Source organism: Panthera leo, chromosome B1 (genome assembly GCF_018350215.1).
Source record: "Panthera leo isolate Ple1 chromosome B1, P.leo_Ple1_pat1.1, whole genome shotgun sequence".
Lineage (NCBI taxonomy): Eukaryota > Metazoa > Chordata > Mammalia > Carnivora > Felidae > Panthera > Panthera leo.
In genome coordinates this window covers 81,087,576-81,112,507 of record NC_056682.1, presented here as the reverse complement: position 1 = coordinate 81,112,507, position 24,932 = coordinate 81,087,576, and the positions used below count along the sequence as shown (strand labels likewise).

Genomic DNA, 24,932 nt, shown 5'->3' with positions numbered 1-24,932 from the left:
TAAGAAGCAACATATTTACTTCAAAAAAATTATATTTGTTTTGAGTTGATAGGGTTAAAGAATAAAAAAGGAAAAGCAAGGCATTTTAACACAGGAAGGAATCTTGGAGATAATTCCCAACTAGCTCAGTTTATATAGATGAGGAAGCTGAACAGAGGTGTGTGCTTAAAATCCCTGTGCTAGTTAGTGGCAGTGTTGAGATCAGAGCCAATATCTTCACTTCCACTTTGGTGACCTACCAAATTGTCTACACATAAATCCACAAAGCAACACCACTTCATTCGGGGGAAAAAAATTCATGGAGGTTTTTATTAACTTATGTGCTTTAACTCAAGGTAGGAATTTTTTTTAGTGTTTATTTATTTATTTTGAGAGAGAGAGAGTGAGCAGGAGCAGGGGAGGGGCGGAGAGAGAAGGAGAGAGAGAATCCCAAGCAGGCTCCATGCTACCAGCACCGAGCCTGATGGAGGGCTTGATCTCCTGAACTGTGAGATCGTGACCTGAGCGGAAATCAAAAATCAGGAAGCTTAACCAACTGAGCCAAGCAGGTGCCCCTCGAGGAATGGATTTTAAAACAAATGTAACTGTTTCGTAGGCCTTGAAATCACACTTTCTTTTGGTACATCTTATGTGGCAACTTGCAGAAAATGGAGCTAATGTGCAAGTAGTTTGCAGGTAGTGTCTGCACACTTACCATATGCACCTTACCATATACATCAAAGGGGTTCAGGATGCCAGGTGACCCTGGGTATGCATGACCTTCATGGCTGTCCCCACTGAGGCCTCCTAACTTACTGCACATCTGAGTAGGATGACCCATCCTCCTTCCTAACAATATACATGGAATTAATATATTTTCATAGGATTTCATGGACATGTCTCTCAAATGCTATTTCAGGGTATAAAAAACTATGTTGGCAATGGATATCACCGGGTTTATCTGTTGTCTTTGACACTGATAATTATTAATGCATATTTTAATGATTGTGAAGTATTCAATAAAACTAAAAAGTTTTAGATATCTGGATAGACTAGAGGCAGTCTATATTTAAATCACTGAGGAAATATAATTGAGGTCAGTGACAGATAGTTCTGAATCTTGATTAAAAAGTGAATTTTCTAAACAAGTTCCTGCCTTGTGATCATTGCCAGATTAGGGTTAGAATAGCCATGGTCCTAATGGAGTAGAGGCAGAGGTTACCTTACACTCTGGCCTTTCTATGCCTTTGCAATAATTTTAATAGCATCATGTAAATATGAAAGAAAACAGGATCCAGAAAACCTCTATCTATGGACCCAGGAAATATGCTGAGCCTTCAGTTGTAGGAGACCAGCTTGGTTCTCAGCACATTTAAATTTTACTCAGTGAAATAAGATGTTCTGTCTCTCTGAAACTCTCCTTGTTATTTCTTTTAACTGGGAGCCTGGCATCCTGGGACTCTTGCTGGCCATTTACAAGAAACTTTGTCTTTAAAATAAAAAGCATCTATTTTATTCTGAGAGGCAACAAACAGTAGCTTCAAAGAGAATTCAGTCAATGTGTGACATTTATCTTGAGAGCAAACGGACATAATCTTCTCTCTCCCGTGTCTCTTTTCAGAGAACAGTGCAGCATGTGCTGGGGCACAGGGTCACATGAAAGAAACCTCCCTCCTCAAGTGTCACGTCTCTCTAGCAGGGGGGAAAGGCTACTGAGCGGTGGACTCTTTAAGGAATGAAATACACCATGACCTGGCAACAACTGAATCCTGTTCAAAAAAGAGGAATAAGGTCAGACCTAAAAGACACTCTTTTTCCCCCATGGTTTGGACTTCCCTTGACCTAAAGAAGGTCGAAGAAATGCTGGGGTCTAAATTACTCAATACAGGATTGGCTTTTCTAGCACATATCTCTTTGTAACTCTAGAATCAACTTTATGTGCCCTTTTTGCAACATTTTTGGGAAACAGCTTTAAAACGTGAGCCCTGATTGAAATCAGGATGGTGCTGTAGTTATTTTTATGGATTTTTTTTTTTTTGTGGGTTATTGTTTGTGTATTTAAATTATTGGGCAACAGATAATTTTCTTTCTTTGGTGCAAGAAACCAGCCATACTATTCATTTTGAATTAAATGAAGATTTCTTTCTAAGCTAAAGGAAAAAAATAATAATGAGAGATGCTTAGAAACATGGGTGACAGCCCTCACCACATTCTCCTAAATGCTTTCTTGGTATGGACAAGTTACATCTGAATCTAGCCCTGGGTCGCCCTGAAGCCCACAATACAGAGTGTAGAAGGGGTGGGGGACTGGATGGAAAAGACCCATCTTTCTTTCCACTTCTAAGATTAAAAAATCTGTAACAGCAACCAAATCATCTCTCTGTGATATGAAGGTAAATAACAGAATTAAATAGTCTATCCGTTCCTCCTTAACCCATAATCTAGTTAGCATGCCGCGAAGTGATGACATCGCTTTAACTGAGAGGGGCACACAGGCACCCTTCCTCCTGTTTGCAACCCAGGGAGCAAGAAAAAGAACTCGAATTTAGGATGCATCCACATGGGCACACCGAACATTTTTCAAGGGACCATTTCAAGAGCCCTCGTGTTTGTCTTCACAGCAATCTTTCCTCTTGTGTGAGTTTTACAAAATGGGTGATTTTTTCCTACGGTTACTCGTCAATGGAACTGTTTCACCAACTCATGGCTTGTGCAGAGGCACGTGGAGAACAGGGGACTTGGGTACCAGTCAACCAGGAGGGGGTTGCAGAGACACAATCCAAGAATTTCCTCTCTCTCCTCTCTCAGTTTGGTCATTTTGAACATGCATTGATTAAAAGAGTAAGTGTTTTAGCAACAGAAGAAATCCAGTAATAAGAAAAGAAAAGAAAATGATTGTTTCTAGATCTCCGTGTTAAATTCTGCTGAGAAGCTCATTGCGATGTTTTCATGAATTAAACGCATTTAAACCATGAAGGGAACCTATCTTTTCCTTTGGGTATGTATCCTACAACCAAACAGGCAGAAAGTCTACCGCGCACTGCAAGTTCATGACCTCTTTCACATCTTTACATGCATCTAAGCCCTGGAGTGAAAAAAATGATACTTCACCACTGTTGCTAGCTAACTCAAGACGTTTTACGATGACAAAGCGGCCACAACGTGCCTTCAGGAGACACAATTTTATCAGTTACCTCTTTCTGAGCCTTCAGTCAACTAACATTTATTATTAATTTTATATAAGCTTTTCTAAGTAACTGAAGTCCATATGAATTTGTAGTGTAAATACCATAAGTGCGTTCATTCAGTAACCAGATACAGAGAATATTTGTAAAACTACATTTAAAAAAATTTTGTTAATGTTTATTTATTTTGAGAGAGAGACGAGTGCAAGCAGGGGAGGGGGTGAGAGAGAGGGAGACACAGAATCGAAGGGAGGGGTGGAGAGAGAGGGAGACACAGATTCCGAAGCAGGCTCCAGGCTCCAAGCCGTCAGCACAGAGCCCGACACGGGGCCTTACAAGCCATGAGATCATGACCTGAGCTGAAGTCGGACGCTTAACCGATTGAGCCACCCAGGCGCCCCTATAAAACTACATTTTATATACAGCCATGCCTTTCTTCCTGCTGCTCCCCTAAATGAAATTTCTATAAATGAGGGGTGATTTTCTCCATTGCAAGATTACCCAGCTCCCTTTGCTCTTCTCCTGGTTTCCTAATTTTAGCCATTTCACCAGATGGCAGGTAAAAAGTGAGGAGAAATGAAACTCGGAATGGATAAACATTTCAGGATTTTATGGACCCTTCAGAAACTCTGGAGTGACTGGTTTGGATCACTTAGAGTCATAAAAGTTCCAGGTATCCATTTCCTTAGTTCTATTCTGCTGTTTACACAAGTTTTAAAACAATTAGAATTAGTGCATAGAGCTCACTCAGCAATTTAAATGGAAATTTGTCTGAAGTGCATCAAACCAATGTTAGCAGCGACCATTCAATTATTTGCCATTCATCAATGTGGCTGCAAATAATCAAAGCTGGCTAGACATACACAACAGCAGTGTTTACACTGACGAGGGCACACATAGTCTACTTCCTGTTCCAATCTGACAGGATATCCTCGGGAGACATCTGAAACTCCATACCTCCATCCCGGGACCATGAATTTACCATACGCACAATTTAAAAACAACCCAGCACAAGATGGGATGCTTCCACCGTGAGAACTCAAGTGACTAACTTTCTCCCTCAGACGAGTCACTTGTGAATGTCAGGGCTCCACAAGACAACGACTTCTCCTTTGGAAACACTGTCCTCCCAAGAAAAACTTATGATTCAAATTTTCCACATGCACATGCCTTCAGAATCTGATTGGATTTGAATTAAAAAAAAATCTGCAGGAAATGCTTTGATTATGTCTGAATGACAATATTCTTTAGGGTTCTTCTATGGCAAGAAATTACAGAAGAACAGGGTAAGTGGGAAAGATTTAAATTACACACACACACACACACACACACAAATAATAAATAAAAATGCTAACATAAAAGTATACAGTGTGATAAATTAGGGCAGAGTAGTTACTGTATACAGAAGTCCATTTGTGATGGGAGGTAGCAGGAGGGTGGGCTCTCCCTTGTCCACTGTATCAAAAGCAGCGGGTTTTTGTGGGTTTTTTTTTATCCCCCTATGTTCAGTGATGCCATGCACTCCATGACAAAGCTGCTTTGATCTTCTCCCATTAAATATGTCTTGTATGGACCTAGCCTGCACTTGATAAGAAGAAAAAAAAAAAAGATCATTTATATGAAAGGGAGGAGTACTGTACGTCTCCAAGATTATTCATTACCTTTCAAAAATGAAGCTATTTGTGAAGTCTTTGTGTAACACATACATGAAAGAATACTACACTGCTTGCTTAAAGTATTTTCTTGTGCTCCTGCTTTCTTATTCCTGCCTCAGATCAGATGGGGACCCCTTCGGAATAAAGCAATGAAGAAGACATTGCAATTTACGGTCGAAAGAAAGAAAGAAAGAAAGAAGGAAAAGGAAAGAAAGAAAGAAACGTACACGATGATTGAAATAAAAGACCCCATACCTGAGCTGGAGGGTTTAGAAACTCTTCCCTTAGGAACTGGGAGTAACAATAATTCCAAGGACTGTGGTGGTGGTGGCGGAGGCGGTGGAGGCGGTGGCGGGGGTGGTGGGGTTACTTTCTCTTGCTTCTTCTCTGAAGGCGGTGGCGGTAGAGGGTCCTCAGGCACCAGTGATGATTTCTCAGCCAGAAGACTCCCAGCAGCCCTTGCTGCTACCTCTTTCAGAAGGGCCGCCGAGGAGGTCATGGAAGCCAGGGAAAGGAAAGAGCTGGCCGGGGGTGGGTGTTCCTGACCGGGAGTCAAGCTTCTCTCACTGACTTTCTTGGATAAGGCTGCCAGCGTGGAACTGGCAGACTGGGAGCTAAAAGGGGAGGAAAAGGACTCAAATCGCATGGTCTCCTCAGTCCTGGTGAGAGATTTGTCCTGCAGAACGGCATTGGCTGCGGCTTTCAGTTTGAGGATGGCTGAATCCGGAGACAAGCCGCAGGTGGTGGTTGAGTTTGACAACCACTTACCTTGATTCCATATAAAACGGTTACTTGGAGCGTATTGGTCATTCTGTTCCTGCTTCTCAGCCAACTTCCTGGCAAGAACACTGAGCTGCTGGGCATGGTGGGACGGTGGGGAAAAGGAGAGATTCGAGCCCACGTTCACTGGGGACTCCACCCTGCCATTGGCCGTGGCGGTGGCATCGAGTTTGAGGGAGCCAGCCTCCAGCAGCCGCCTCAGGTTGCTGCTCAAGGGCTTAGTGGAGCCTGGGGGGTCATCCTCACACAAAGAAGACACGCCAGGGGAGAGGTGATCTTGACACTGCAGTGAGTCTCTCAGGACCTCACCGTCAAGTCCCACCAGCTCCAACGTGTGACTGCTGGGAGTGGCACTTCCCAAGGAGGTGTCAGGGGAAGTGGACTGCTCTTGGATCCGGTCCTCCAGAGACAGCTTATAGTTCTCCTGGACTTCTCCATAGGATGCTTCTGACGGAGTCTCTGAAGAGTTTCCATACCAGTGCTCTCCTTCACTGAGTTCTCCCTCCGCCTCTTCCAGCCTACTAACATCTGGGGGAATTAAGAAGATCAAGTTTACTCCCCAGTGGGCAACAAGCAAGTCTGAAGACATTCAAACGGAGTTGTTCACATGCTTCCTCTTCCCCTCGCCCCAAGAACCACAAGAGAGACAGCAGCAACCTTACCAGAATGTCAGGTGCTGAGTCAGACAGTCTTGGCAGAAGCCTTCTGAGAGAAGGTAAAATACTAAACAGGCAAAGGTAAAAACACACCCACCTACGAAACATATTCATCTTTCTATAATTATTCCAGACAAATTGAAATGGAAAAGAGGGAGAGAGAAAAATGGATCTGGGAGAGAAGTAACTGCATGAAGAGACTGCTATTCTCAGTGGTGGGGGAAATGGAAAGAAACACGTTCCCTTGTTAAAAAAAAAAAAAGAAAAAAGAAACCGGCATGATATCTTTAGTGTCGCATCAGAATTAGAGAGGCAGCCTGGCAGGGTGGGAAAATGTTGTCTGTGAGGCACAAGACAGTGGGAAGCCGCTTCCCCACTTTCTGATTCCATGACCTCAGGCAAGTCGCTTAGCTGGTTTGATAGAAGAGGCAACTGACTTTTTTTGAAAAGTTCATCCAACGATGTAAATACTACCTGCCTGTTAGATATTACAACTGCATCCAATTGTTATGAAGCTTAAATCACAATAAGCATGTGACTGTGATTTGCAAACAGGCAAGAACTATATAAAAATCAGATCTCATTCGCAAACACTGCTCACATTACTGATTTCTTAAAGTGACAGCATTTCCCATGTTATGCATGTTACTTCTTTGAGAGTCCTGGATTCCGATTACCAACATGCCTGCCATCTTATCACAGGCAATGATTAAGAATTTGTCTCCTCACTCCACTAAGAGTCTCCTTTAATTATTTTCTGTCCATTAATTTTTCTTTCCACCACTGCCACACCGACTGCCCGCAAAGCACCGCTCCGTTGGGACTCCCAGCCATTCCAAGAGCACCCATGAGCTCTGTCATTGTTCTACCTTTGCTCAAGATAGTCCTTCCATCAGGAATGTCTTTCCTCAGAAAACCTGACTATTTATCCTTCGCCTGCCAGCTCAAAATTTTCTTCCTTGTGATTCTCCCCGGAACTCTCAGAATTAATCTCTCCTTTCTCATTCATTCACTTATCCAACAAACAATTGTGGAGTATCTGTGGCATGCCAGGCATTGTTCTAGATCATTCTAGACTGAACCACACTGAACGAAAATCCTGCCTTCGTGGAGCTTCATATCCCAGGAGAGGAAGATAGATGGCACACAAAATTTAAAAACTAGTAAGTCATACAGTAAGCCAGAGGTTGGGAAGTGCTATGGGAAAAGATACAAAGCAGGACAAGGAGGATGGGGGGGTAACAGGTAGGAGGGAAGTTGCCATCTTAAATAGGACGGGCATATGGGGCCTCACTGAGGTGGTGACATTTGAGCAAAGACTTGAAAGAAATGAGCAGTTGTTCATTCAGCTCCCTCTGGGAGAGCGTTCCATGCAGAGGGAGTCACTGTAAAGGCCCTGATGTGGAAACACGTGTCTGTGGCCCAGCGAGGAGGCTAGTGTGGGTAGAATGCGGTGAGTAGGGGTCAGAGCAGAAGGAGAGGAAGTCAGAGAAGTAACATCAGAGAAAGAGAGGGAGGGGAGGGAGCGAGGATGGGTGTGTGTTGTGAACCAGTGAGGCTATGCAGACCTGCAGAACACTGTAAACTGTGGAAAGGTCTTTTGCATCTGGTGAAATTGGGAACTACCAGAGGGCTTTGATATGATATGGCTTACATTTTCTTTTTTTTTTAATTTTTTAAATGTTTATTTATTTTTGAGGTGGGCGGGAAGGGGCAGAGAGAGGGAGACACAGAATCTGAAGCAGGCTCCAGGCTTTGAGCTGTCGGCACAGAGCCCGACGCGGGGCTTGAACTTGGGAATGGCGAGATCATGAAGTAGGTTCAAGTCAGACACTTAACTAACTGAGCCACCCAGGCACCCCTGATGTGACTTACATTTCCAAAGGGCTGTTCTGGCCGCTGTGTGGAAAAGAGGCTACAGACACAGGGTGGAAGCAGAGAGACCAGCCAGGAGGCTGGAACCCAGGTGAGGGATGACAGTAGCTCAGCTCGAGGTGACTGCCAGCGGTGAGAAGCAGCAACATTCTGTGCATCTTTTGAATGCAGAGCCAACGTTCCCATGTTCTGTTTACACTGATTTTACATCACTCTAAATTATCTACTATAGACTTATCTTCTAAAACGTAAGCGGTGGTGTTTCTTGAAGGCAGGGATCATGTTCTATCATCCACACATCCCCCACTGTGCCTAACACGATGCCCGGACCCCAGCGGAGTTCAATGAATGTTTAGGAATTGAGCTAAAATTTCCCATTGTGCCAAGTTTTGCTATATGATATGGTGTTTCTTTTCTGAATAGAAGTAGTTGAACTAGTAATGCATGAGCTACAAGCTGATACATTGATCTTCCCATGCTATTTAGAGAAGAAATGTCACAAATGACAAATTCTCTTTCACTAAGCTAAAGTTCCATGACTCCTTCCTGAGATTCTTTATTAAATTATCAAGAAAATGTAAAATATCAAATGGAATTTGCTGAAAAAAGGCAGATAAAATTGAATTTTCTCTGTTAAAAACAGTCTGGTTCCTTGTGATTTGCCACATTTCCTTCTTCCCACTCCATTTCAACATTTTTCATCTTTGCTGAAACCAGCACGACCCTAAACTACTCATCTCCCCACTGGCTTCTCCAAGAGATGTTTTTTTTTTTTTTTTTTTTTTTTTTAACCAAACATCAAGTAGTCAACATCCATTTCAACAAGAGAGCTAATTTTGTGTCCCTTTGGTAAGCCACCTTTCTTGATTTCAGTTTAAATATCTTATCCTTCAGAAAAATCACATGGGAACGATCCTGTAAATAGTTAAGAGAAATAAAAGAATCACTACAATAAGAACAGTTGAGTGTCTCAAAGAATTTCTTCTCTGATCTTTATTGACGCTCACTGAAAGAACGTAGGAAAACAAATGATTCAAAAGTGAGTACTTGCAGATGATATTTTTGTCACACTAGAGTAGCTCCAGATAGTCAAGACTGGTCCAGAACCAATGTGGTGTCAGTTAACAAGGTGCCTGAAAGCAGGGTTTTGAGAACCACAAAAATTCATAACCACATGTCCCGGCTCGTCATTTTACTGAGACTATTACATATTCTGAGGGAATATCCTGGTGGGATCAAAAGCACATAGCTACCTACTGTTAATGCCAGAACCAAGAACCCAAATCACACAACAACTGGCCCAGTGCTTCTCTGCAAAGCTCCAATGCACCGCCCGCCAGATGCCCTCTGAGTGGCAACTTCTAGTTGTCAGAAACTGCTGCCCTCCTACTCCTGGTCATCCATGCCTCCACGCTCTAGAAACAGAAATCAGCAAGAGAATTCTCATAGATAAGGACAGTAATCACTCCTTATCTTAGGATAAACCATTCAGAGGTAAGAATCCATCATTCCCATATTCTAATCTCTCCATTCCTTCCAGGCAACTTCTTTGTTGGTGATCAAAAGCTGATTCAACCGCCTCTAAAATTCAGCACTTCTACTGGCAAAGCCCCAAAGGCATAGCTTAATTTCCTACCCCCTCCACACCCTCAGTGAGCAAGACTAGTCCCCCTCCAAAAGTACTGAGGCTGGTGAGTGCATCAAAAACTAAAGCCGTCCTGGGGCACCTGGGTGGCTCAGTCGGCTAAGCGTCAGACTTCGGCTTAGGTCATGATCTCACAGTTTGGGAGTTTGAGCCCCACACCGGGGTCTGTGCTGACAGCTCAGAGCCTGGAGCCTGCTTCAAATTCTGTGTCTCCCTCTCTCTCTGCTCCTCCCCTGCTCACGCTCGGTCTCTCTCTCCTTCAAAAATAAATAAAAACATTTTTAAAAAATTAAACAAGGGGCGCCTGGGTGGCGCAGTCGGTTAAGCGTCCGACTTCAGCCAGGTCACGATCTCGCGGTCCGTGAGTTCGAGCCCCGCGTCAGGCTCTGGGCTGATGGCTCGGAGCCTGGAGCCTGTTTCCGATTCTGTGTCTCCCTCTCTCTCTGTCCCTTCCCCGTTCATGCTATGTCTCTCTCTGTCCCAAAAATAAATAAAAAACGTTGAAAAAAAAAATATTTAAAAAAAATAAAAAATTAAACAAAAACAAAAACAAAACTAAAGCTGTCCATTCAGGCTCTAATCCTACCAAGCAGTGATCAGGAGATCCGAACATTCTTGAATGATACAAACAATTGATATCTACGTTTAGAGAAACTTTCCCAACCTTGCCAAAACATAAGCGCCCAACAAGCAAACCAAGCATCCCTTAAACGGACCATTTTATGGCCTCTAAAATAGCTGGATGTTTCTTAACCAACCCATTCCCGGTTCTTTGCGGACGTGACCACCTAGATACACTCTCTTCCTGACTGCAAGAAAACTCGGATATGTAGAGTATTTTTTAACTCGCAATACTCTATTCATCACTTTTCTGAAGATGCTGCTACTAAAATTGAGACTATTCAAGTAATAAATCACCAAATAATTTCAACGCACATAGCCGAGGAGGAGCCAGACCAGAAACCCGAAAAGAAACATTTTTGAAATTATTCTGGCATCACCTGAGGTCAAGCAGAAAGTGGGGGAAGCTTTCAGAGACATGAATGCAAGAGAAGTGGAGACCTGCAGAGGCTGGAGAAAAATCATAAGCGGCTCAAACAAATATGCTTTCAGCTCAAAACAGCAGCGACAAGGATTTTCTCCCACAAATATTAATTCTCCTCCCCCTGCTGGGCTGCTCTGTATTTCACATCTGAATTCATCCAGGAGATGTCCTTGAAGGCTGCATCGGTCCAGTTACGGGGAGCTCCCCTTCGGCGGGGTGTGCAGGAGCCCGTAGCACCTTTCACACCACATTATGAGAAAAGATTCTCATTGGAGAAGCTCAAAACAAAGCATTCTGGCAATCTAGGGGATTAACTTGTTGGACACCACAAACTTTACAAGAAGCCAGGCTTGACTTTTGACTCTCTTTCACAATTCGAGAAGCCCCTGGGCAGCGAGACAGCTCCATTTTCCTGTCCGTCAGGAGCACAGAATCATGGCACGTAATCTCTGAGCACCCCACATGCTGCGGTCCCGGAAACGCTTCCTGAGCACATGGACTGTGGATTTCACAGCTTTCCTAACTAAGGCTCCCAGGGGAAGCCTCTAAACGGCCAATGTAAATAACTTCCTTGTAAATACATTATTTTTAACCTCCAGAATAGGAAGCTATTTCCATTGCTAATTTTACAACAACCTATGTCTCTGACAGCCAGGTTCACACTCATTCCTGTCAATTTTACACAACAGTCTGTTTTTGTGTTTTTCACTTTAAATCATCAACTCAAAGAATTAAGAATAGAAGTGGTACAATTACGGAACGAAAATATGCTGAATAAATTTTGTTTCCATGTGGTGAATATTTCTCCTTTGGGGAAAACAAAACAAAATTCCACTACCTAACACATTTATTTATAATTCAGTTCTCAAGCAGAAAACCGGTAACTCGATATCTGCAACTCTGGCTGCGTTTTTTTCCAACTCACTTCCTTTTCAGTTTGACAGTTTTAATCAGATGCATTTAATTGGACAAATACTCAACTCAGAAGATCCTCGATCAGAAAGATAGGGAGCGAAAAGAGAAAAAAGAATGCAAGAAAGAGATACCTATTAATTTTTATGCCTTTTGGCTGTGGTTAAAGTAAGCGGAGATGGAGATCCAAAAGCCCCATTTCTTAATCTACCCGCAACTCATCCCACCAGTGGCTCCACATGAATCTAACCAGCAGGGTTTTGAAAAGAACAAAGTTTCACCTCTTAGGACTCATGGTGAGTCCTGCCGTAGTCAACACCTTCTTCTTGTGACAACAGGTGTCTTCACCTAGTACCTAACTAACCCTCTGGCTCATTTGCATCTAAAAATCTTCCCAGTGTTCTTCCTTTCCAGCTAGCATACATTTATAGCTAAATATTTCACTTAATTTTTTAAAAGATTATTTATTTATGAGAGAGAGAGAGAGAGAGAGAGAGAGAGGGAGGGAGAGTACGAGAGGGCAGAGAAAGGGAAAGAAAGAGAATCTCAAGCAGGTTCCGCAGAGTCAGCAGCACAGAGCCCTACTTGGGGCTTGACGTGGGGCTTGACACGGGGATGGAACTCAGGAACTGTGAGATCATGACCCGAACTGCAATCAAGAATCAGATGCTTAACTGACTGAGCCACCCAGGCACCCGTATACTTAATTCTAAGGTCACACATCTCTATTAGTAATATCACCCTATTAGTAATATCACTTGCAATTATCTAGTACTAGACAACCAATTTTTCCATGCAATTTTATACAAAAGTGGTTTGTAAGGTTTAAGGACCTGTATACAGGAGTTATTAGCAAAACCAATGCTGATGACTGACTTAATTTAACAAATATGAGCATTTACTATGTTCGGGGAGCTGTTCTCTGCAACAGAGAGCTTCAAAGACGCAACAGTGTCTTGCCCAACTGCTGCAGTCGACAGGGAGTGAGGGTTACACAAGTATACGAAGTGCAAAAGCCCGGTGTTAAAACAGAGCAACCGAGCAAGGGTTGTTTGTGCATAAATTAATTCCAGTGGTGCACATGGCTTTGGAAATGGACCTTGAAGGAATGAAGATGATTTTAACAGATGACACTGGAAATTCATGTATAGGAGGGTTTGCTAACATTCAGGTGACTAAAACCTAATAATTTTTTTTTTTCTGCATTCTTCACATTTTAAAAACTGACCATCTATTGATTTGTGAAAGGGCAGATTTTACCAATTTTCTTACCACACCCACTGGTTTTGAAATCAAACCATTAGATTATAAATGCCTGAGGCAGGGCCACAGGTGAGTCATTTTTGTATTCCTGCTGGATGCCCTGATCCTAGTAGGGGTACCAGGGCACCTGTGGTTGTAGTGACAACCAGGACCGCAAGAAGTGACAGGTGCAATTCCCAGTCCCTTACGCAAACACACGGAGGGGCACAGTGGAGCCGGCATCTGAGAGGAGGGCAGTGCACTATCGGGGCACTCTCTCACTGCTTCTCATCTCTTCTCAGAGGCTAGCCTTGTCCTCTCAGGACACCTTTCCCTGGAGGCTGCCAACTTGGCCACACAGGTTCTGGGTTTTCCCTCTCAACGACTTACCACCAGAGAAAGGTCTTTCCCCTCTCATCAGCCTGTTGGAGGTCCTATTCCCTTCTCCAGACTTACCACTGAAGCCAGAGGGCGGGGGTTCTACAATTGACTTAATGTGGGTCACAGAAGAAAGGAGAGGGAAGAGACACCGGGAAGACAAAAACGATGACCCCTATAATGTTTAATAAAGGTTTAGTATGCTGCACATCAGGCTGTTATGAACCAATTTTATGATTTTAAGCATAAAACATACCCTCATGTAGGCCAGTTTTACCTGCCAGTTTTTACACTGTCCCTTTGGAGCCTAAACGCCTTAGCACATGCCCCACACCAGGTGTGCCCGGCACAGAGGGAGCACTCTGGGATTCAGGGCTCCGAGGCCACAGTGCAAGTGAAACGCATGGGCCGGCCATCGGCCCCGGGGGACAAAGCCTCAGAGATCACGGTTATCAAAACACCGATGCCCAGGGTACCCAACCGCTGTCAGCATGGCCAGGGAGAAAATTTAAGAACTGCTAGTTATTTAAAACGGCCAGGGTGGAGAAGACGACCAGACTCCTGTCACCAGTCCAGCTGGGGAAGAGGTGCTGCCAGGGCACTGGGAAATGGGAGGAAGTCTGGAGAGGATAAGAGTCGACAGACTGAGATGGCACGGAGAGGCCCTCTGGGTCAAGACGAACATTGTGCACACAGGAGTGGTTTTAAATTATAGTTGCAGATGTCCACGAGTAAAACAAAGGTAACACAAAGGAACGCACGGCTCTTTATCTGCAAAGGGAGCTGCAAACCGTAGGGGAGCTGCTTTCAGGATTTTCATATAAAGGTGCCAGACCTTCCGGTGACCATCAAACTGCCCGTCACAACATGAATGGCAACTCCTCCCTAAGATTGCTTAGACCAAAACCCCGCAGCTTGCCTTGACGCTTCCCTTTCTCTCAAGTCCTCATCGAACTCATTTGTAGATTCCACTGGTCCCACCTTCCATATACATCCCAAATCTTGCCACTTTTTACCACGTCTACCGTTCCCACCCTGGTATACAACACTGCCGTCCTTGGCCTGGACTGTGGCAGTAGTCTTCCAGCTGGTCTCCTCACTTCCGATTCTTGCCCCGCTGTGCTCAGCCAGCAGCCGGAGTAAGCTTTTAAAAATATATGTCACACTCCATTACCCCCATCCTAGAAGCCTCCAAAATGGCTTCTCATGTTTCTCGGAATAAAATCCAAAACCCTTCCCTTGCCCTCAAGGCCTCCATAATCTGTATCCTTCAGACCTCATCCCCTACTACTCTGCCTTGCTAATAAATAATAAATAAAGACCAAAATTCCCCCCAAATAGCCACACGGCTGACTCCTTGACTTCCTCGGGCCTCCCCTCAAAGCATCACTGTTTATTAGAAGAGAAGCTCCATGAGAGAGAGGACTTCGTTTTCTTTGCTATGTGCTCAGCACATAGCACATGGCACGGAGCAGGTGTTCAGCTATTGTTTGTCAAATGTATGAATGAGAAAGAGGATGCGCTTAACAATCAGAAAGGCAGCACTTATCAGTACTGGAAATGAGAACAATTTTCAAAATTACAAATGATAATGCTGTTTTTCTGATGTGAGTCAAACATGAAATAGGGAAAAGAGAGTGTTTTGCAAACTTTTCCACCAGTCTCCCTAGTGGCCAAGAAACGAGCACAGCATCCCAAGGTAACTCGGGGCCGCAGCTGAAGCCCCCTCCAGAAAGTCCCAGATTTCTTGGACTCTTTGCTTAACATTTCAAGGGAATTCCACATTCTACTCTGTCCTAGAGCTGTACTTGTTCTTACTAAATACTGCAGGGCTGTGCTTCACAAACCACTGAGGAACATCGATTCTCTGTGTTCCCAGCTGCTCTGGAGAAGCAAGGATGTATGAAAAGTATCTAGCACAGTGTCAAGAGCTCAGTAAAGGGCGGCTATCATTGTTACGATCATTACCGTCGGAAAATAGACAGTACTAATCCTATTACCCGCACTTCAGACAGAAAAGCTAAACACAGAGGGTAACTTTCTCAGACTGCACAATGGATCTGTAGGAGACCAAGAACTATAACTCTATTTGCCGATTTTGAATTTGTTGTCTGAATTACTTTAGAGATGGTAAAGCCTTGGAGATTTAGTCCATATGGCTAGTCTCTAGGCAGAGGCCTAGAAAGGGCCAGTGATTAGTCTGTGGTCCCATACTTGATTTGCTAACACAGACAGGACTTGAGCTCAGATGTCTCACTCCAAACGCCAGTGCTCTACTAAATCACGGCATAATCATCATTAAGTGAATGAATGAACTCTAGAACAAGACCTGGAACACAGCAGCCTCCCAACAAACAGTTGTTGAATGAATGAACAATCATGCATAAAACACTAAAAATATACCAGGTACTTTATTAGATGCTTCAGTATTCATCAGCAAATTCTTCCCATGATTTCATGTGGTAGACCATAGTCTCTTCATTTTACAGACCAGGAAACCAAGGCTCCAAAGGTTAATGGCTTACCCAATATACCCACTTAGTGGGTGACAAAGCAAGGTTCAAACCCAAACCTTCAGGAAATCTAATAGAGTGTGAGTTGTTTGACAAAAAGTAATTTTTCAGGTAAGCAAAAAGTACAGTAACTTCAAGTAATCAATTTTTTAAGTTTCATTTTTTTTTTAATTTTTAAAGTAGGGGTATTTCTATTTAGTTACTTATTTTTAAGTTTATTTTCAAGAGAGAGAGAGCAAACAAAGGAAGGGCAGAGACAGTGGGAGACAGAGAGAGAATCCCAAGCAGAAGCAGGCTCCACACTGTCAGCACAGAGCTTGATATGGGCTCAAACTCACGAACTGTGAGATCATGATCTGAGCCACAATGAAGAGTCAGATGCTTAACCAGTGGAGCCACCCAAGCACCCCTTTATTTATTTATTTTAATTAATTATTAATTTTTTATTTAGAGAAAGCGCACAAGTAGGGGAAAGGGGCAGAGTGAGAAAGAGAGAATTTCAACCAGGCTCCATGCTCAGGGTGGACCCCTACAAATGATAGGATTGTCATTTGTAATTCTGAAAATCATTCTCATTTCCAGTACTGATAAGTGCTGCCTTTCTGATTGTTAAGCACATTCTTCTTTCTCATTCATACATTTGACAACCCTGGGGTCATGACCTGAGCCAAAATCCAGAGTCAGATACTCAGCCAACTGAGCCACCCAGGCACTCCTGCATTTTAAGTTTTGTTTTGATGGGATTTCAAAAGCATACACACTCAGACACGAGTTCCTTCTTTCTAAATTGTGGCTTTTTGTCTCCCATCCAGCTTAATAAAACTGTGCAAACTAAGGATGAAAACCTAGTGTCATGGGTTGAATTGTGTCCCCCACCCAAAGATGTTGGAGTCCAACCCCCAATACCCGTGAATGTGACCTTATTTGGAAATAGGGTCTTCGCAGATGAACAAGTTAAGATGAGGTCATTATTGTGGACCCTCATCCAATATGACTGTGTCCTTACAAAAAGGGGAAATCCAGACACAGAGACAGACACGCCTACAGGCGTGAATACCATGTGAAGACTAGAGTGACCCTCTCACAGCCAAGGAACTGCCACAAGCAGGGACAGACATCTGGAACAGACCCTTCCTTGTGTCTTCATTGTGTCTCTGTTGGCTGACACCGTGATCTGGGACTTCTGGCCTCCAGAACAGTGAGGCAATAAATTTCTGTTGTTCAAGCCATCCAGTTTGCGATACTCCGTTACGGGGGCCCCAGCAAAGTGATACATGTACGTCTGAACGAAGGCCTGAGACTTTTTCTGGATTGGTTCACCTCTGGATTCTGAACCGTAGCCTAGCTTAGTGCTGTAGTTTTTGCACAACCTGGTTATCACAGAACGGACCATGCTGCTGCGCCGTGCGATGTCCTCCGAGGCTGGAAGGACTGGGAGCTGACTATTAAGCTATTTTTACCTACCTCTGAATTTTAACCAAATTTTGTTCAAATGAAAGATTCTGAGAAAGACGTTAAGCAAGAGAAGTCTTCTATTACTAGAGCTACTTCACAATCTCCAAACAAAAAAATACACTCGTGGCCACATATGTTGTAGCAAATCAATAAGAAAGGGATAGTTCAAAGTATAGCACGAATCCACGGACCCCAAGGCCAATCTACACACCAAAACACTTCTGGTTAGTCCACGGATTGATAACTTGCTCCTTCACCCTTTCCTGCACCTCCATGTTACAGAAAGCATATAGAATCTGTCCCCTCAAGCAATCAGAAGTAAATTTACCATGGCTACCATGGCATTATCAGAAAAATTGTCTGTTAAGGCTGATAAATCGGTCGATTATCTGCTTCCTTGACTTTTATTTCCTCTTGTATAAATGTTTTCATCCCAACATTACCAATACCTGTTATAAGATGAACGATATATCACCAAACTACTGAAATCACCGGGAAATTCTTAATAGATCAAAAAAGAACTTAACTACCAAAAAAAAGCCCTAATAACATAATAATGCACTCTGTCGTCTAGGAACAGCACTCTATAGAGAGATAAATGGCTACTTATTGAAATCTCAGCTTATACATAAAATGATACATTTCTTCCCGGGCACATTTACCAAGCACTGACATCACGTACCTTGTAATGAAACATATTATGCTCATAATCATTCTGACTGCCAAAAGAAAATTTCACACAGTAAGTCCTTTATTTACTAAAAATATATGTCTATACAGGAAGAAAATGGGTGTTTGGGGAGAAGAGATTTACCAAAGGAGAGGAGAGCAAATGAAATTGCTTTTATTTAGTGCTTAAATACATATAAAATAAAAGCTGCAGAGAAGACAGATCCCAATCCCCCACATTTTCATGAAAGAACGATGGTGCATGGGCACCTGGATGGCTCACAGGGGTAAGTGTCAGACTCTGGATATTAGCTCAGGTTATGATCTCACTGTTCGTGGGTTTGAGCTCACGTCGGGCTCTGTGCTGACAGCGCAAGATGCTCTCTCCCCCTCTCTCTCGCTCTGCCCCTGCTCATATGTGCATGCTCTCTCAAAATAAATAAATAAACTTAAAAAAAAAAAGGAATATGGGTGCAATGAATTGTGAGAGAATATTTTTTTTTATTAGGCACAAGAATCCATGACATCGATTAGAAGGACAACCCCTAACTCAAAGTTAACTTTAAATACGGATTTAGGCCAAGAATTTTAACCTTTATTCCGACCAGGTTTTGTGCCATGGCTGCTACCAAGCGGCCAAATGTATTCTTATTTATTGTCTTTTATTTTCCCTGGACACCTTCTGGAACACACATAAGTCAATGATCTGGCCAAAGACCATGAAAACAACAAACACCACAACCAACCAACCAACTAGGGCAATCCCAAGGGCCAGGAGAGCCTGTAGCTAGGTTAACATCGCCTCAACAACGGGGTCCTGTGGTTTCATCCACTTAATTGTCTTTGAAGGATCCGGGAGGTGGGAGCTTTCCACAGGCATGCCCACTTTGGGGTTTGTTTCGCTGAGAAACCTTTCCTAGGTCTTTCACTCGAAAGACCTGTCACTGCCTTCTAGCTGTCTATCTCTATGAGCAATGCTCCACGGAGGAAAACATTCATTCCACTTCCCAACAAAGCTCAGATGCTTCTGGAAATGCATCAAGTGGTAAGGATGACATTAGGAAACCTGCTCTACTGACGACTGCTTCAAAGGAAGGCTCAACTCCAAGGTAAGGCTCAAAACAAGAAATATCCCTCTGGCATGCATACGTGTGGCCCCAAAGTGACCAGGAGTGACTGACATTATTCACACTCTGCTTCCTCTCTTTCTTAACCTTTTGGGGGGGAGTCTAGAAGACACCCTGATTTTGTGTTCAAATATGCACATTGCTTCCTTTCCATCTTCTAGAACTTACAACTGTAGGCAGCCCTCTAGGGGCAATGTTTCCCATGTATTACAAGAACCTAGTTAACTGGCCTATCCTCCCCCAAAATCTGGTGTTTGAAAAGAAGGATGAAAATGTATTGAGCAATTTAAAGAAGTTCATTTGAGGAATACAAGTTTGAAACGCTTTTTGACGTAAATACGCTCAACTAATCGGGCTTTGTTTTAAATCTACATGTTTTGAAGTTACTTAGAGAAAGCCAAATTCTTCTGGCATTTCCATGTTAATATCAGCAGCAGTGACTCGAGTGAAGCAGGTTCCGCAATCTTCTTCTGTGAACAGACAGACAGCAAATACTTTAGGCTTTATGGGGCACCTATGGTCTTCATCCCATGTTCTTTGCTTTTGTTGTTGCTGTTGCTTTTTTTTTTTTTTTTTTTTTTTAACAATTGTTTAAAAATGCAAGAACCATTCTTAGCTCAAGGGGCTGCACAAAAACAGGCCACAGTTTGCTGACTCCTGCTCTAAAGTATAGGTGATTTACTTTTTCTTTATAATAAAAGTAGAATGGTGCTTAAAATGATATCGGAAATTCAGATATATGACAACACGCTTCATCATCATCTTAATCCAGCCACCTCTGTGAGTCACTGAGCATGTCTGTACCTCGGTTTCTTCACTACAAAATGAGGGGCAAGAACAGATCAGTGATTTATAAACCATACCCTCAAGGAGCCCAAGGACTCCAGCTTACCTCCTACCTTAGCACACACTTAAGCAGCACAACCTGGCATTGATCTTGTCTATACACTGGAGCTCTCCTTAAAGACAAGGGTTCCACTAATTTTTTTTTTTTTAAGTTTCAAAAATACGGTACCAAATGATCTCAAGAATCCTTCTGGTGTTAATTCTCTATGAATCCAATATTGGATAATTGATCCTTTTCAAGTCATTTGATTGGGAAGTGTCAGGTCCTTTAAAACCCTGTCTTGAGATATTTAAAGGAAGAGAAACAAGAACAAGAATGAGATCATACTCTAAGAGACTACCCGTACGTATGTATTTAGAGCTGTGGAAATCCACCAGACAGGCCTATCAGAGGGTTCCCGAGTCCCACAGATTAGGGGTCTGGGAAAAGCAGAATGGTTTCGCAGGGGAAAGAGCTCTGAGTACAGACTCAGGGACCTGGGTTCCCATCTGAATTTGGAACTTACAAGCTATATGACTCATGTTTAGTTAAAAATTCGAGAGCCCACTGAATATGAACTCCTGGTGCGGGTGTTAGGAATATGGAGATGAACCAGACAGACATGGAACGTTCTGCCTCCCATCACTCGATCCCTCATCTGTAAAGTATGGTAATAGCGAAGGATTTGTCGACTGCAAGGCGCAGAGAACTTTAAGCTAGAAAGCTACAGATTCTCTTCCTTTTAAGTACATAAAATAAATGCAACTTCAAGGATTGACCAAATTAATACAATAAGGCCATAATAGGTTTTGCAGAGCAAAAGAAACCATTTCTAGAACCTGAAGCAGCAGGACAAAACAGAAAGGGCACAAGCTTAGACTCCAGACACTCCCACTCTGCTTCCTAATAGACCCACCTGACATGCACAGGCCTATTCTCTTGTTTATAGAATAAGATACTGATACCCATCATCGCCATGAGGCTACTGTGAAGGGAAGTTAGAATTACGTAAGTGAGGCACCTGGCACAGAATTAGCACTCAGCGAATAATAGTGTCCCCTCGCCCTCCCTCCCAGACACCTAGAAATCTCAGATGAGAGAACACTGTATTTTAGATGGTAGGGCTTACCTCAAAATTGTTGATATTGCTACCCAGCTCTATATCATAATCACCTCAACCAAAGAGGACAGGAAACTTCTGGTTGTTATGACCATGGAATCCAGATGTAGAATATGCCCAGTCATCAGGAAAATCTTACAGTCTTGGCACAGTTTGAGGACAGAGAGAGAGCAACAGCCAATAGCTGAGGGGAGACTCTACAGTCTGGAATGTGCCACAGACTTCCAACCACAAAAGTTCTCTTTGCACTTCGTCTGTGGTATCCCCCTGTGGTGTAGGCCGTGGCCTCTGCTCTTCTCGGCAAGTCTCCTCCGGAAGCACATGACTCTCCCCAGGCTTCTCTAGGCCGCATCCATGTGAATGTCTGTGGCACTGTTCATCACCTCTTACCCAGCCCAGCTGTACACGTTAGCCAAATCATTGTCTCATTGCTGAGAAAGGATGACAGCAGGTGATGTTCTCCATGGTCCTTTCTACCTCTAAAATCCTTTGATTCTGTGACTCACTCTTAACCTCATTCATTCAACTCATTCATTCATTCATGCAAGAATCTTTATGAAACACCTCCTATTTATTTGATTGTGTGACCCATTCTTAATTTCATTCATTTGTTCATTTATTCAACCATATCTGACCACTTACACCAGGTACTGCGATGTGCAAGAATGTACAAAAATGAATACGGAATAGGCCATGCCCTTAAAAAGCTCACAGTGATAAGGACATAGAGGAATAAGCAATAACAGTGTGGCATGGGAGGTATTATGAGAGACCAGTGGGAACCAGTGGAGGTCCCCTAATTCCTCCCAGTAGGTGGAAGGAACAATAGTAGGGGAGGAGGGGAAGCTGGAAAGGCCTCCCTGAGAGCTGAGTGCTAATTGATAAGCAGAAGGTTAATCTGATGGGTTCAAGACATCCAGAAATAGGGGGAACGAATCTGCAAACATAAGGAAATACAAGCATGATGGTCTGTCATATAGATAATTCAGTATGAATGAAACAAGGGGTATACAGCAGGGCAGGAGAAAGGGGGCACAGATGATGAAGCATCTTCCATACTTTACTAAGAAAAGCAAACTTTATCCAGTTAGGGGATGTTTGGGATGTCTAAAAGATCCTCAATAAATCCATGAGTGTTTTAGAAAGCCTACTGTGGTAGCAGTGTGGATACTGAGCTACACAGAAGCCAGGGTAGGGGGATGGGGATATGACATTGAGGCAAAATAAATAAATAAATAAATAAATAAGTTGTGAATCCTTACAGGAGAAAATGAGAGTGTATGGTACAGCAGTGGCAGGGAGTGGCCATGATGAACTCCAGAGATATATCTACAAGAGAGTCAAGAGGCTTGGTGATCAGTTTGATGCGGGAGGAAAGGAAGAGCATGGCATCTAGGATCACACTCAAGCTTCTGTCTTGGGCAAGGGGGTTAATGGTTGGTGAGGACAGCAGTCCAGACAGAGAACACAAGAAGCCCAGAAACACTCCCAGTTTCCCAAGCCCAAAAGCCTTGACCATCTCTTGTCCGCAGCAAAGCACGGTCCACCTAAGTCATGCCAGCCCGTGGCACCTACACCTGCGTGAGGAAGAAAAGTACTAACTGCAAAGTGTATCGAAAGCTTTACTTTCATTTTAAAACAGACAGATATACTATAGAGCAAAGTACATTATTTTCATTCCCATTTGCAGACAGAGCAAGAGACTTCAAAGATACCTCAGAGAAATCTCAGAGAAGCTGAGAATACTTCCCTGTCTTCAGGGCTCTCTGTCTTTTGGGTTCTTCAGTGCAAATATTCACGCAGTGCTGCAGTATAACATTCTCACGTAAAGCTGAAGAAACACGAACGCCAACACCTGCATTCCCATTTCTATGCAGACAGCTTAGACGGTGGTTCTCAAAGTGTGGTCTGTGGGCCCCTACTGGTCTCTGAGACCCTTTCAAGGGTCCTCAAGATCAAAATTGTTTTCATAAGAATTCTTAAGATGTTATTTGCCCTTTTCACTCTATTGACATTTGCAATGATGATACAAAAGCAATGATGGGTAAAATTCTGGCTCCTTAGCTCCAATCAAGGCAGTAACACCAAACCACACTAGGAATCATTGTATTCTTCACTGCCACACACTCACGGTAAAACATACACACACCCCCCCCCCCCCCAAAATAACCAGGTCCATTTCACCCAAGAATGTCTTTGATGAAGCAGCAGCAAAGATTATTCATTTTATTAAAGACTGACCCCTGAGGAAACACCTTTTGAATATGATATGTAATGAAATGTGTCCATGAAGCACTTCTGCCATCACTAAAGTGTGATGGCTATCTCAAGGAAAAGTAAATCTGTGATTTAGTTGAGAGGTGAACCAGCCACTTTTTTCATGGAACATCACTTTTGACTGAAAGCGTAACTGACAAACTATGGTCATTCAAATTTGGGTACCCAGGGGCGCCCGGCGGCTCAGTCAGTTGGGCGTCCAACTTAGGTTCAGGTCATGATCTCATGGTTCGTGCATTCCAGCCCTGCGTCAGGCTCTGCACTGACGACACAGAGCCTGCTTCGGATTCTCTCTCTCTCCCTCTCTCTCTGCCCCTCCCCCACTAGGGCACACACTGTCTCTCTCCTCTCTCTCAAAATAAATAAATAAACTTAAAAAAAATTGGGGTACCTGGCACACTATTTCTTGGAAATGAAGTAAGGCTGATACTTTAAGGAAAAACTGACAGTATTTGTAGCCAATGATAAAATTCAAGCTTGCCAGCAAGAATTAAAATTTTGGAAAATCCATATCTTACGCTATGAACTTGACAGTCCCTCAAGACAAAGTGATATGTGCATGCATGTTCACAGCAGCACAGTCCATAATAGCAAGAAGTAGAAACAAACCATACACCCCTTATAGTATGGTTCTGCAGTATAACACTAGAGAGCAGTGAAAATGAACTCACTACAGCTACAAGCATCAATGTGGATAAATCTCACAAAGATCACCGTTGAGTGGAAAACCAAGGTGCAGAATACATGCAAAACCAAACAGGGTAAAGCTAGGGGTACGATAAGCAGAAAACTCAGGATAATGGGGACAGGTAGCAGGCGAAGGGCACGTTAGAAGTCTGATAGGGTTGAAACGTGTTAGATTGGGCAGTAAGTTTACAGGTGTTCATTTTACCATTATGCTTCCTTATCTGTGTATAAATGTTGGATGTGTTACTGTTTGTAAACAGCACTACTTTACAGCTTTGAAAGGGAAGCACTGCATTAGAGCTTTCTTTGCCAAAGAAAACCAAAGAGGTGAGGAAGGGGCAAGAGGCATGGGGTGAGCCCTGGCTGAGGGCCTCCAGCACTGGCCCCAGAGAAGCCCATCACCGGAAAGCTCTTCCAGAGACAACTTCAAAGCAGCATCTGTGCCATCCATGGATCTTCGGTTTTTTAACAGCCCTCCCTGCATAAAAAAGACCATTTTTGCTCCTTCAGGCCACCAGCCTCCATGTCACTTGTCATCACAGTGAAAGAAACTACTACATTTCACAGTTGATTTTGTATTGTATCCAAACTACAAAATTTAGTAATCCTAATCTCTTATCATCTGGACCAGCTCCTACTACATTTTTCCTGCCTCCTATCCTTACATCACCAATATAACCCTTTTGATTCCACTTCCTAGTGTCTCCCACATACTTTTGGCTTATTTCACCCTCTTTTGGCTAATGTCATTTCTTCTGCTTAGAATGTTCTCTCCTCTCTTCTCAAGATCTAAATGCATCCCTTCCTTAAGGATGTTTTAAGTGTCACTCCTCTTCAGGAATCTTACCCATCACTCCCACTGGGTTTCCTCGAACATTTACACTTCTAATTCATATTATATTGTCT

General features: G+C 43.2%; 1 protein-coding gene across 5 annotated transcripts in view; it reads right to left on the bottom strand.

The window, feature by feature from the left end:
* The window catches only part of ZNF827 (zinc finger protein 827), a 172,994-nt gene that overhangs the window by 135,643 nt on the left and 12,419 nt on the right, over positions 1 to 24,932 (bottom strand). For all 5 annotated transcript variants that reach the window (XM_042935378.1, XM_042935382.1, XM_042935383.1 and 2 more), the window contains exon 2: positions 5,075 to 6,127. In XM_042935378.1, the coding sequence (XP_042791312.1) occupies positions 5,075 to 6,127 (1,053 nt within the window). The remainder of the gene's footprint in view (positions 1 to 5,074; positions 6,128 to 24,932) is intronic.